The sequence below is a fragment of the Cervus elaphus genome, chromosome 27, assembly GCF_910594005.1.
Source record: "Cervus elaphus chromosome 27, mCerEla1.1, whole genome shotgun sequence".
In the NCBI taxonomy this organism is placed as follows: Eukaryota; Metazoa; Chordata; class Mammalia; order Artiodactyla; family Cervidae; genus Cervus; species Cervus elaphus.
In genome coordinates this window covers 64024674-64038219 of record NC_057841.1, presented here as the reverse complement: position 1 = coordinate 64038219, position 13546 = coordinate 64024674, and the positions used below count along the sequence as shown (strand labels likewise).

At 47.0% G+C, this 13546-nt stretch overlaps 1 protein-coding gene across 1 annotated transcript; it reads right to left on the bottom strand.

Annotated features, from left to right (window-relative positions):
* Positions 1–1744: 1744 nt before the first annotated feature.
* Positions 1745–13113, bottom strand: LOC122684760. Its single transcript, XM_043889067.1, has 5 exons — positions 13095–13113; positions 11568–11893; positions 6177–6314; positions 5241–5326; positions 1745–3112 (listed from the first exon to the last, which is right to left on the bottom strand). Exons 1-5 carry the CDS (start codon positions 13111–13113, stop codon positions 3022–3024), a joined length of 660 nt encoding a protein of 219 aa, XP_043745002.1. The 3' UTR covers positions 1745–3021.
* Positions 13114–13546: the final 433 nt, after the last annotated feature.

Genomic DNA, 13546 nt, shown 5'->3' with positions numbered 1-13546 from the left:
ACAGAATTAGAACAAGAAAGTCTTACAATTTGTATGAAAATACAACAGCCCCGAATAGCTGATGCAATCTTGAGAAAGAAATACGGGGCTGGAGCAATCAGGCTCTCTGACTTCAGAGAGTACTACAAACTACAGTAATTAAGACTGCATGGCACTGGCACAAAAACAGAAATATAGACCAATGGAACAAGATAGAAAGTCCAGAGATAAGCCCGGGCACCTGTGGGCACCTATGACAAAGCAGGCAAAGACACACAAAGGAGAAAATAGAGCCCCTTCATAAGTGGTGCTGGGAAAACTGTACAGGTGTCTGTGAAAGAATGAAATCAGGACACTCCCTAACATCATACATAAAATAGACTCAAAATGTATTAAAGATCTATATGTAAGATGACACGGTAAAACTCTTAAAGAAAAACATAGGAAGGTCATTCTTTGATATAAACCACAGCAAAATCTTTTCTGACCCACCTCCTAGAGTAATGAAAATAAAAACAAAAGTACACAAATGAGACCTAATTAAATTTTAAAGCTTTTGCACAGCAAAGAAAACTATAAACCAGATGAAAGGAGAACCCTCAGAATGGGAGAAAATAATTGCAAATGAGGCAACGGACAAAGGGTTAATTTCCAAAATAAATAAGCAACTCATACAGCTCAGCATCACATAAACAAACAACCCAATCAAAGAAAAAAGGGCAGAAGACCCAAGACATCTCTCCAAATAAGACACACAGGTGACCAACAAACACGTGAAAAGATGCTCAACATCACTAATTATTAGAGAAATACAAATAAAAACTACAATGAGGTACTACCTCACACCAGTGAGAACGCTGCTGCTGCTAAGTCGCTTCAGTCGCGTCCGACTCTGTGTGACCCCATAGACGGCAGCCCACCAGGCTCCCCCGTCCCTGGGATTCTCCAGGCAAGAACACTGGAGTGGGTTGCCATTTCCTTCTCCAATGCATGAAAGTGAAAAGTGAAAGTGAAGTCACTCAGCCGTGTCCGACTCTTAGCGACCCGATGGACTGCAGCCCACCAGGCTCTTCTGCCCATGGGATTTTCCAGGCAAGAGTACTGGAGTGGGTTGCCATTGCCTTCTCCCCAGTGAGAATGACCATCGCCAAAAAGTCTACAAACAAATGCTGGAGAGGATGTGGAGAAAAGGGAACCCTCTTGTACTGCTGGTGGGAATGCAAATAGATTTTCAAAAGATCAACTGCATGATATGATGTTAAATATAGTTGAATGTGGTCCCACATCTCTGCGCTGCTTTGCCAAGCTTCCGTCGGATGTGATTTGCAACAAGCAACATATTAAACCTCCATAAATAGTCATTATAATGTAGACACTGAACACGCCTTATTATAGCAGTGAAAGCAGCCTCTCCAAAATATATAAAACAGAAAACAAATCCTTGAATTTCATCTCAGGGCAGAAGGTGGATTTGAATTTGGAGACATGCCAAATGGTAATTTTGGGCACAAATATTTCAGACAAAGCTGATGTATTATGAGTAATAACAGCATATGTTAGTTTCTAAGTCAGTTTGCATATGTCACAGGAAGAACACCCAATTAGTATATGAGGCCATTTACACTTCAACAAACTTATTAACAGTAAAAAATAACAAGTAGGTATAATCGAATTATACCTTCTATTTTAAATATACATAAAAATTTGATGCAAAAGCATCAATAGAGGGAAATATAGGATCTTGAATTAAATCATCAAATTTTAATGAGCTTCACTGCAGTAATCATTTTACTATATATCTCAAATCCTCATATGTACAATTTTCTATTTTTTAAAAAAAGATCCAAAAATAAATAAAAAGAAAGCTGTCCTGAACATTTGCTAACACTTTTTTCTTATATTCTGAATTATACAGCCATGAATTCTAAGGCAATAAATACTCATAGTTGTCATTGACAATTGCAAGGAAAAGTCTAAATATAGTCAGTGATAGGATAATACAAACACAACTCCAAGGCTTAGAAGAAATTTTCTTTCAATCCAAATAACATGACCGGAGACAGAAGATTGATTTGACCAAAGACAAAAAGATCAATATAACAATTATTTTAGTATTTCTCTTTACCATTCCAATAAGAGATATACAGGGGACATGAAATTCATTCAGAAATAAATTAAGAATCAAGACAGTGTGAAATAAATTATTTTTTCCATTCCTTCACAATCTTTCCCAGCATCTTTCCCAGAGTGTTACTTTAGAAAGTAACAATATGTCTGCAAAATGTTTTCCTACCTGGTTAGTCTTAAAGGGCATTCCCCTTGTGTGCTTTCTGTCAAACTGCTCATTTCACTTGCCTTTGAAATAGATGGCATTCACCAGGATGAGCTTAATAAGAGGACAGACTGTCCCAGCCCCCATTATCTCTGATATCTTACGTGTACAGAGTATGAGAGAAAGTTACTGCTATTGGGGGAGAATAAACTTTTCCTTTACAAAAGTTCTCTCAACATTTAGAAAAGGCTGGAATCCTGCCTTTCTGGTCACCTGAGGACTCAGGGGGATGATGTTTCATGCTGGGCACACATGCAGTGTAGTGCTTGTCCTCAAACAACAATCTTGAAGCAGAGACTAACACTGGGTTTAAGCATTTTTCAGAAATCACCATTTCATAAGCCCAAGAAAAATATCAGATTGGCATTGGGGCTTCCCTGATGGCTGAGACAGTAAAGAGTCTGCCTACAATGTAGGAGATCCAGGTTTGATCCCTGGGTTGGGAAGATCCCCTGGAGAAGGGAATGGCAACCCAGTATTCTTGCCTGGAGAATCCCATGGACAGAGAAGCCTGGCAGACTAGAGTTCATGTCAGAATGGCATTACTGGCCTGAAAACCCAGCAAACACATACACACAGGCCACTGGAAGCAGGGTCAGAGTGGTCACACTGTGGGGTCACATCCAGGCAGTCTCGGCCATCTCCCTCATAACAGCACCTACCCCAAAAAGACAACCTCTCACCTTACGTCTTCTCCATCACCCAGTCGTTTATGTGTTTCCTGCATTCTTCGGTGTCTTCAGCAAAGGACAGCTCCTCCAGGTCAGCCTCATAGAACTTCTGGCAGGATTCCTTAAAAGCCTACAAAATGAATATCAAGTGTAGCCGTATTCTACGTGGCAAGGTTTCCTCAAAGTGTGAAAACATTTTTATCTTAACATGTTTCTGGCATAAATGCTTGCACAGGGCAATCTGTACTTTAAGACTCATTTGTGCAATTAATAAAAATGTATAGACCACTGACACTGTGCCAGGTGTTCACACCAGGTTGAAGACAGGACATTGGACCTGAGGTGGCTCACAGTCTGCTAAAAAACACACACACACAGAGCTGCAGGCTCACAGTCAGCTGAAACACACACACAGAAGCTACAGGCTCACAGTCTGCTGAGACACAAACACACACACACACACAGAGCTACAGGCTCACAGTCTGCTGAGAGACACACACACAGAGCTGCAAGCTCACAGTCTGCTGACACACACACACACAGAAGCTACAGGCTCACAGTCTGCTGAGACACACACACACAGAAGCTACAGGCTCACAGTCTGCTGAGACACACACACAGAAGCCACAGGCTCACAGTCTGCTGAGACACAAACACACACACAGAAGCTACAGGCTCACAGTCTGCTGAGACACACACACACAGAAGCTATAGGCTCACAGTCTGCTGAGAGACACACACACACAGAAGCTACAGGCTCACAGTCTGCTGAGACACACACACAGAAGCTACAGGCTCACAGTCTGCTGAAACAAACACACAGAAGCTACAGGCTCACAGTCTGCTGAGACACACACACACAGAAGCTACAGGCTCACAGTCTGCTGAAACACACACACAGAAGCTACAGGCTCACAGTCTGCTGAGAGACACACACAGAGCTACAGGCTCACAGTCTGCTGAGACACACACACAGAGCTACAGGCTCACAGTCTGCTGAGACACACACACAGAAGCTACAGGCTCACAGTCTGCTGAGACACACACACAGAAGCTACAGGCTCACAGTCTGCTGAGAGACACACACACAGCTACAGGCTCACAGTCTGCTGAGACACACACACACAGAAGCTACAGGCTCACAGTCTGCTGAGAGACACACACACAGCTACAGGCTCACAGTCTGCTGAGACACACACACACAGAAGCTACAGGCTCACAGTCTGCTGAGACACACACACAGAAGCTGCAGGCTCACAGTCTGCTGACACACACACACAGAGCTACAGGCTCACAGTCTGCTGAGACACACACACACAGAGCTACAGGCTCACAGTCTGCTGAGACACACACACAGAGCTACAGGCTCACAGTCTGCTGAGACACACACACAGACAGAGCTACAGGCTCACAGTCTGCTGAGACACACACACACAGAAGCTACAGGCTCACAGTCAGCTGAGACACACACACACAGAGCTACAGGCTCACAGTCTGCTGAGACACACACACAGCTATAGGCTCACAGTCAGCTGAGACACACACACAGAAGCTGCAGGCTCACAGTCTGCTGAGACACACACACACAGAAGCTACAGGCTCACAGTCAGCTGAGACACACACACAGAAGCTGCAGGCTCACAGTCTGCTGAGACACACACACACAGAGCTACAGGCTCACAGTCTGCTGAGACACACACACAGACAGAGCTGCAGGCTCACAGTCTGCTGAGACACACACACACAGAGCTACAGGCTCACAGTCTGCTGAGACACACACACAGAAGCTGCAGGCTGTTCTGAGAACATGGGCAGCAGCAGCTAGGCATATAACAGCCCATAAACATCCTGTTAAACATGTAACTCCATGTTGACCTTCTGTTTGATTTTATCTCCTCCACTAGGTGGTCTAATCATGTTTTACTCATTTCTGTACCAGCAACACCGACCAGAGGGTCTGAAACATCCTCATGGAATGATTGGGAGGCTTGAAGTAGGCTATGAAAAAGTCTTGTAGGTCTTCCAGGAATAGAATCTGTCTGTGTGTGTGTGTGTGTTTGTGCACGCGCGCACGTGTGCACGCGGTGGGGGCGTGGGGGGTGTGGCGTGCGTGCATGTGTGTGTATGTCTGTGTGCATGTGTGTCTGTGTGTAGGGAATTAGGGGGAAATGTAACAAGGGATGAGTCATGAAATGTAAGTTGGGGTCAAATCAGGAAGGGCATTATATGTAACACATTAAAATTCACAGATAACTCACCTCATAAAAACTTGTTTTCTGATATCATGTGCCTGGCAATTGGCTCCCATCCTCTGCCCATCTCCTGTCCTCAAACATTTTAGCTTCTACAGAGGAAAGAAGATGTAGAGAGAAGAACCCAAGCGACCATGAAAAGTGGAGAATGATCCCCTGTGTCCTCAGTATTCCCCAATTACAATATTCAAAGATCTGGCTGATATTCAAAAATGAGCATCCATTAACCAGAAGATTCCTGGAATCACAAGTACTTATCCTAGAAAACCTAACTAGCTGAAGGATTCAGAATCATCTCCAAGGATACTGAAGCCCAGAGCAGGCAATCTGCACAGGGTAGCATGCAACAGCAGGCAAGACAAGGTTATAGCTGCATCTTACAGAATAATCCTTGGAGCTGCCAACTGGTAAGATGGCCAGACTTACCCTGATCATTTCCTTAATCTTAAAACAGCATCCCGCTGCTTATCATTTGGCACAGTTGTTTGATTCTCACTTATTGACTAATGGCAAGCTTTTACTGGCCTAGGGAACTTTGCAATTACACGCTGCAGTAAATAGGAAATACTCAGATACAAAATCTTATTTTTTAGGGACATATTTTAATTTTAGAAAGACTATTCTATCAGTAGTATAGAAGGACCAGGCTGGACTTGGAGAGATCAGTTAGAAACCAATTAAAATAACAGTGTAGAAGGTGTGAGAACCGGGAAACAGGCAATGACAATGGTGATTCAGAAGACAGGACAAATTTAAGAGACCTTGCGAGGTCAGCTCCACAGAAAGTGCCCAGCAGAGATGAGACAGGGGTTAGGGGTTGTGGTCACTGAGATGGGGATGGGGGAAGACATGTGTGAGTGCAGGAGGATGGACATTGAAACTGACATCCGTAACTTGTTTTATTTTCAGTTTCTTTTTCATCAATGTGGGAGCACTACTTACTGGCAGGAAATCACACGTCTTTTCCCCAAAGAGTCTGTTGGCAGTTGTGAGCAGGCTCTGTGGGCCGGGCGTGCTCACTTCCCTGAGGAGTGACTGCAAACCTCGGTGGACAGCTCCACCTTCATTCAGACAAAGTGCCTGGTGACAGAAGACAAGAACACCGACTTATAACAGGCCATCTTCTCCCTCAAAGAGCTCTTCCCAAACAAATGTCTGCGCTGAAAATCACAAAGGATCCTATTTTAAAAGAAGTTTGGTTTGACCACCTAGCACAGAGTTACTCAACCTGGAAATACAGACATTTGGGGCCACAAAGCTGGTGTCTCAGTGGTAAAGAATCCGCCTGCCAATGCAGGAGACATAGGAGATGCGGGTTTGATCCCCGGGTCGGGAAGATCTCCTGGAGGAGGAAATGGCAACCCACTCCTGTATTCTTGCCTGGGAAATCCCATGGACAGAAATCCCAAGGTGGGGTACAGTCCATGGGGTCTCAAGAGTTGGACACGACTCAGCGACTAAACCACCACCAGGACTTTGCTGTGAGGCGGTCCTGCACCCAACAGAATATTTAGCTGCATTTCTGGCCTCTGTCCACTAGACGTCAGCAGCACCTCTCGGGTATGACAATCAACTGTCCAGACCTTGACAACTGTCCAAGGGGGCACAAAATCGCCCCAGGTGGACGGACAGCCCTGCTCCAGCAGGTGCATCTATTCCTGGAAGGCAGCACGCAATCACTCAGGAGGGAGACTGAACAGAACAAACAGATATATGGAATAACCTCTACAATACAGGAATGAGCAGAAATAGACATGGAAGTGTTTCATTAGGATTTCCACAGAAGTCCTGCAGTCTAGACTGTATTTAAATGTCAAATCAGAGAGAATTAAGGCTGTTCCCTTATCTCCAAATGATCCCGGCCCAAAGCCTCCCTCCTCCAGAGAGCTGAAAGGAACAGCCACCCGGGATTCAACTGGGGCTGGGGACAGATTCTGAGGAGGGTCCATGCACCCTGGTATTCATGAGAATGTGATGCGTATATGAGAGTTTTCTGAGACACTTTCACCAGAGAGCCTACTTCCCTAAAGGAAGAGCCACTGCTTCACTGGTGCCTGTGTGTGTGCTCAGTCACTTCAGTCATGTCTGACTCTTTGTGAGCCCATGGACTGTAGCCCACCAGGCTCCTTTGTCCATGGGGTTTTCCAGACAACAATACAGGAGTGGATTGCCATTTCCTTCTCCAGGGGATCTTCCCAACCCAGGGAGCGAACCCAGTCTCCTGCATCTCCGGAATTGGCAGGTGAAATCTTTATGCACTGAGCTATCTGGAAAGCCCACTTCATTTGTACCTGAAGTCATATATAAACCATGTCAGATCAATCAGATTATATATTGATTGATGATATACATATATACACATATCTATTGATGTTTTTGAACTGTGGTGTTGGAGAAGACTCTTGAGTGTCCCTTGGACAGCAAGGAGATCAAACCAGTCCATCCTAAAGGAAATCAGTCCTGAATATTCATTGGAAGGACTGATGCTGAAGTTGAAACTACAATACTTTGGCCACCTGATGTGAAGAACTGACTCATTGGAAAAGACTCTGATGCTGGGAAAGATTGAAGGCAGAGGAGAAGGGGATGACAGAGGATGAGATGGTTGGATGGCATCACCAACGTGATGGACATGAGTTGAGTAGGCTCTGGGAGTTGGTGATGGACAGGGAAGCCTGGTGTGCTATAGTCCATGGGATCGCAAAGAGTTAGACACGACTGAGTGACTGAACTGAACTGATATATATGGCTGATCTATAGATAGATAGATAGATAAGATTATATCTAAAAAATTCCAGAAGATATAAGTCCCCATTTATGTTCCACTTTTTCCACTTATGCATAACCTTATACTAGAAACAACGCATTAAACAAAAAGTTCATTTACATGGTTGCATTTCCACTTGAAATATAACATCAGTAAAAGCTTAAAACAGAACAAGTTGAAATTCCTGGCTTTTCTGTGGAATACAGTTGTAATTTCCCTTGCTTATCAAAGATGCAGCAAACAACACTCAGTGTATCCCACGAACACTAGCAGGAGGTTTCGTCTCACACAATTCTTCTTGCCACTTTCAGGTCTGCATTCTCTCCATCACTTCGGTGCCCCTCCCATCTCCCAGCCTCACTGGCTTCCACCAGCCAATGTGGGGTAAGAACAGACAAGCTCTATGAGAACACAGAGGAAGCCCACACACCTGGGACATCCGGGCCGCCGTGTTCCCCTCAGCCCCCATTAAGACCGTGGTCAGGACAGAGGAGAAGCTCAGAGGAGAGAACACGTGTCACCAGTGGTCCTCTTCACCCATTTTTAATGAGTTGATGGCAAAAGTGCCGTTTGCTTCACAGAGAGCATTCATTGGTGGAGGTCTGTTATCAAAAGCCTAACAGAAGCACATCAACCATGCCCTCCGCTAGCCACCTGCTCGTTCGTGCCGTCTGTGGACACTGGGTGTGGTCAGCAGAGTAGCTGGACCCTCAAACATCCATGTCGAATCCCGGAAACCTGTGGGTAAGACTGAATTAAGGATCATGCGATGGAGAGAGTCACCTGGATCACCGGGTGAGCTCAGTGTAGTCACAGGCTTCTTGTAAGGACCGCAAGGGACTTCCCTGGTGGTCCAGTGGTTAAGCTCTACGCTCCCAATGCAGGGGGTCCAGGTTCGATCCCAGGTGAGAGAACTAGATCCCGAGTGCCAAAACTAAGACTTGGCACAGCCAAATAAATCACTATTAAAAAAAAAAAAAATCAAGGCAAGAGGGTCAGAGGCAGAGAAGGAAATATGAAGATGGAAGTAAAGATGAGGATGATGTGGGGTCACAGATCAAAGAATAGCCTCTCAGAGCTGCAAAATGCAAGGAACTGGACTGTGACCTAGAGCCTCCAGTGGGAGTGGGGGGGGGGGGCGGGGAAGTAGCTCTGCCAACCTCTTACAGACCTCTGACCTCCAGAAGTATAAGATAAATCCCCCTATTACTGATCGTTCTCCCTTAATTTGGCATCTCAGGCATAATCTTGAAGAAACATTCCCCCCCGGGAACGCAAATGGAATATGAAGCTCAGACCTCAAGTCATCAGGTGGACACTTTGAATCAGGCACTCATTACAGATCCAGCCTTGACCTTTCCCCAGCTTAACTCAACTACAGACAAGATTCTTCCCGCCTCTAATCCCTGACCTCCCTTTCCTTAAAGAACTTACTTTAGGCAATTTGTCATCTTAAGATTTTTTTTTTTTTTGCAGTCTCTTGTGGGTTCTGCAGAAGTAGAACCTCTGATAGAATGGAGGACGGACTGTATTTAGCATCATTTTCTCCTGGGGGCCCTGAATGCCTGCCAGCTCCCTGCTCCACCCTCTACCTCTAACACATACATCCAAAAGGGAATTTGTTCAAAGAGCATTTATGTTGAACTTTCCTTGTAATATTTTGGAGGGGAAAAAAAAAAAGGTAAAAATCAAAGGCCATAATTCCTGACTGGGAGCTCCCATCCTTGGGGAGATATGCAGGCATAAATGTCCAGTTTCAAGCCAGCCTTGCACTCTGTACCAGGATAAACTACAAAGTGCTAAGGAAGCCAACAGTAAAGCAGAAAGAATTCTCTGCAGAAGCCCAGGAGAAGGGGAGCAGTAAGTTGGTTCTCAAAGACTGGGCAGGAACTCCGGAAAGCAGAGTATCAGGGCCGGCCGGTGCACAGGATGGAAAGGAAGGGCAGGGTCCGCGTGGGGCCCGGGAAGTGGGTGAGCTCAGTTTCCTACGATAGACACGGCGCATGAGACAGGAAGGAGGCGCCCCACACACCAGGTTGAGTTTGGAACATGAGCTATATGATCTAGGAAGCCAGGCACTGTTTTCAAACAAATGCTTTATATGAGTTTTAGAAAAATATTGTGGCTCATGGTTTGGTGTCGAAAAAAACTGGGGGCCCCTGCTACTGACCAGCACCTCCCCCAACACAGCAGAAAGGTCTGCACTAGAGAGTGGAAGACGGAACTGCCAGGCTGGAGGGCTGGTCACCCGAGGACAAGAAGGACCAAGTCCCGTGCTGAGGCTCTTAGCTAATCCACCTGAAGGGTGGGACACCAACCACAGGAAGGTGTTTGAGTCAGCTTGGAAAGGGGAAGGCACTACATTCCATTTGAGATGAGTGCAACATACCATTTCAAGGGATCCTGTGACAAAGACAGCCCAGGGGTGTTTGTCAACATAGGGAGGGACCTTGCAATGATTAGAAGCTCTAGAGCAAGAGACTGACAGCCCTCAGTCTGCATCCTCATTCCAGGAACCTCTAGGTAAATGGGTGAAATTAGAGCAAACAAGTGGAGGCCTAAGAGGAAAAAAAAAAAAAAAAATCCACCTCGTTCTGGGAATTTCCAATGTTTGCAGGTAGTGAGAGGAAAAGTCAAGAGACTGGGACCCGACAATCCAGATGTCCTGGGAGAACCAGACATGAGAGGGACCAGGGACGTGGGGAGGATGGAGGAGGACAGGAAGGCACCACCCCGGGCTGCCCTGGGGAGCGGGCGGCAGATGGCAGTTCGGACCTCAAATCCCTCAGCAGACTTAGTGGGAGCAGGAACCAGGGGGCTAGGGTATCGGAAGAGTGTGGAATCCATTCTGTGGCTGCTTCGGAGCCGAAATGGAGAGTAAACTGTTACACGCGAGAGAGAGGGCCTCGCTGGTAGCTCAGCTGGTAAAGAAACCGCCGGCAATACGGGAGGCCTGGGTTGGGAAGATCCCCGAGATCCTGCAGGAGGTCACGGCACCCCACTCCAGCATTCCTGCCTGGATTTCACCTGGATCTAATGGACGGAGGACCCTGGCGGGCTACACACGGCCGATGGAGTCTCAGGGAGTCAGGCACGACTGAGCGACTAAGCACAGCGGAACACAGAGAGGAGTCCATGAGTAAAAACAGATGAAAGATGCTAAAGAAAAACAAGAAAAAGGAAAAGAATGGAAGAAATGCAGAAAGAAAGAAGGGAGGAACAGAGAGAAGAATGTTGGAGGAACAGGAGGGGAGGGGAGGGGGCTGGTCACACCCGTTGAGCTGGACGGCAGCGGGGCCGCGCGGGTCTGGAGATGGCCGGCACCCAGCACCGCCCGGAACTCGCCCGAGGCTCCACTCCCGCCTGCAGCGGGAGCCACAGACGCCCACAGACCCCCCACCCCCGCCAGGGCTCCCCGGTCCTTCTCGGGGAACCACCGCCCAGGAGGGGCTCCGGCCGCGCCCTCCCTGCCGGCAAATCGCAGCACAGTGGAGGGACCACCCTGTGACCAGGGCGGGTCCGCGCTCCTGAGCTCGGGTCTCCCAGCCCCACCCTTGGAGACTCACCTTTGAGGCCCAAACCAAAAGGGCCGGGGTCCCCAGGGTGCGGCGGGGACCGGGGCGACCCCAGCCCCGCGGCCCTCCCACCCGGACACCTCCGGAGGTCCTTCTGGTCCCCTCGTTTCTCTGGCCGCGGCTGCCTCCGGCCCCCCGCCGTCCCTGCGTCTCCGCCTGAGCTCCAGGCTCCAGGAAGCCACCGGGGGACCCCAAGGGCTCGGGAGCGCCCCCACACCGGGTATCTGGGAGATTCCTGTTTCCCCGGCGGCGGCGGCTCTTCCAGCTCGGCGGATGTTTCGCGTCCGCTTTGATTCGGGCCGGGCTTCTGGTGATGACTCAGAACTCCTGGAGACGGCCCGGCTTGTACAGCCGCTGGACCGTTCGCGCAGGCCGAGCCTCGCGCGTGTCCCCCCACCCCGGCCTGAGAACGGACGGACTGGCGGCGGAAGCTTGCGCCTGGGCCTCCGAGGGTGTTTGCGGAAGGCCTCTCCAATTAGGGAATGCGTGTGCTTTCCTGGGTTAATTTGCCACAGTCTTAACTTATTTAGTGGGCTTCCCAGGTGGAGCTAGTGGCATAAAGAACCTCCGTGCCAATGCAGGAGACATAAGAGATGTGGGTTCAATCCCTGGGTTGGGAAGATCCCCTGGAGAAGGAAATGGCAACCACTCCAGTATTCTTGCCTGGGAAATCCCATGCACAGAGGAACCTGGCCGGCCACGGCTAAAGTGACTTAGCAGGCACGCACAAGCTTGTTTAATACGCCTTGTTTAGTACGCCTATGGAAGAGCACTTTCAAAATCCTGATTCCGGTCTGTCTAGTTATATTTTTAGCCACTACACGAATGTCTGTGTTGTTTAACATGTTCTTGTTTAGTTGCTCAGTCCTGTTCGACTCTTTGTGACCCCATGGACCGTAGCCCTCCAGGCTCCTCTGCCCATGGGATTCTCCAGGCAAGAATACTGGAGTGGGTTGCCATTTCCTTCTCCAGGGGATCTTCCAGACCCAGGGATTGAACTTGCATCTCCTGCATTGGTTTTCAGATTCTCTACCACCAGAGTCACCAGGGAAACCCATATGCTCTTTAATTACTATACTGCTTTTCCATTTTTTAAAAATAGTTTTGTTTTCCTTGGGGGAAAAAAGGAGGTTAACAGCCCATGATTATTATCTATTGTTCTAAAGTCTGTGATACTTCTAAAAAGGCAGGCTATATATATACATTTGCACTAAGGGAGAAAAACAAATATCATCAGCGAATGTTTTAAGCCTCATTATTGAAAAAGTCTGATGAGTGCACACACATACGTGTGTGTCCAGGATGACTGCAGTTTGTTTTGCAATCATTCTTTGCACTAGCATCCACTTTGAGTCTATTTCTCCCTTGAGTTTGTAAGCTCCATGACTCCAAGAGACAGGGGACCAGGGTGTTTGTGTTCAGAAACATAGTCTTCATGCCCTAAATATCAACTGATACAGCATAGATGTCTAGTAACCATTTTTTAAATGAATGACTGCCTGAATGCATCTTACTAACCTGCAATTTCTAGTATCATCCTTTTTCCTGTTTGTGTGGAAAATACTGTGTTGAATATTCTTTGACTGTCAGCTTCTGACAGAGTCACTCTGGTCTTCCTTTATCTTGGTTTTCAGGCTCCCTGTTCACTTGTTAACCTACTTTTCTTTTGAGTCCACATGATACCTAAAACATAAGGACTTTTAATTTGGTAGTACACAGACACAGGGATTTCTTTGGTTGTTACTTAATGTGAAGTGCTATGGGTAGAGGCAAAATGTTTCATGATGATGTGATAAAATGTCATATATACTACAATTTCCCTTCTTTGGAGCTAAAGCAAAGGATCCAGTTCTCCTATATTGCAGACAGATTCTTTATCACCTGAGCCACCAGGGAAGCCCAAAGTATAGGATCTTTTTTTTTTAATTCTATGATACCAAAACAAGATTTGATACAGAAAACACACTTTC

Excerpts from the sequence above, each read along its gene's own strand:
- LOC122684760 (XM_043889067.1), bottom strand. Across the intron at positions 6,315-11,567 it reads TTTTGGTTTGGGCCTCAAAG|GCACTTTGTCTGAATGAAGG; the intron begins GTGAGTCTCCAA and ends TTCTGTCACCAG. Across the intron at positions 5,327-6,176 it reads AGACGTGTGATTTCCTGCCA|AAGCTAAAATGTTTGAGGAC; the intron begins GTAAGTAGTGCT and ends TTTCCTCTGTAG.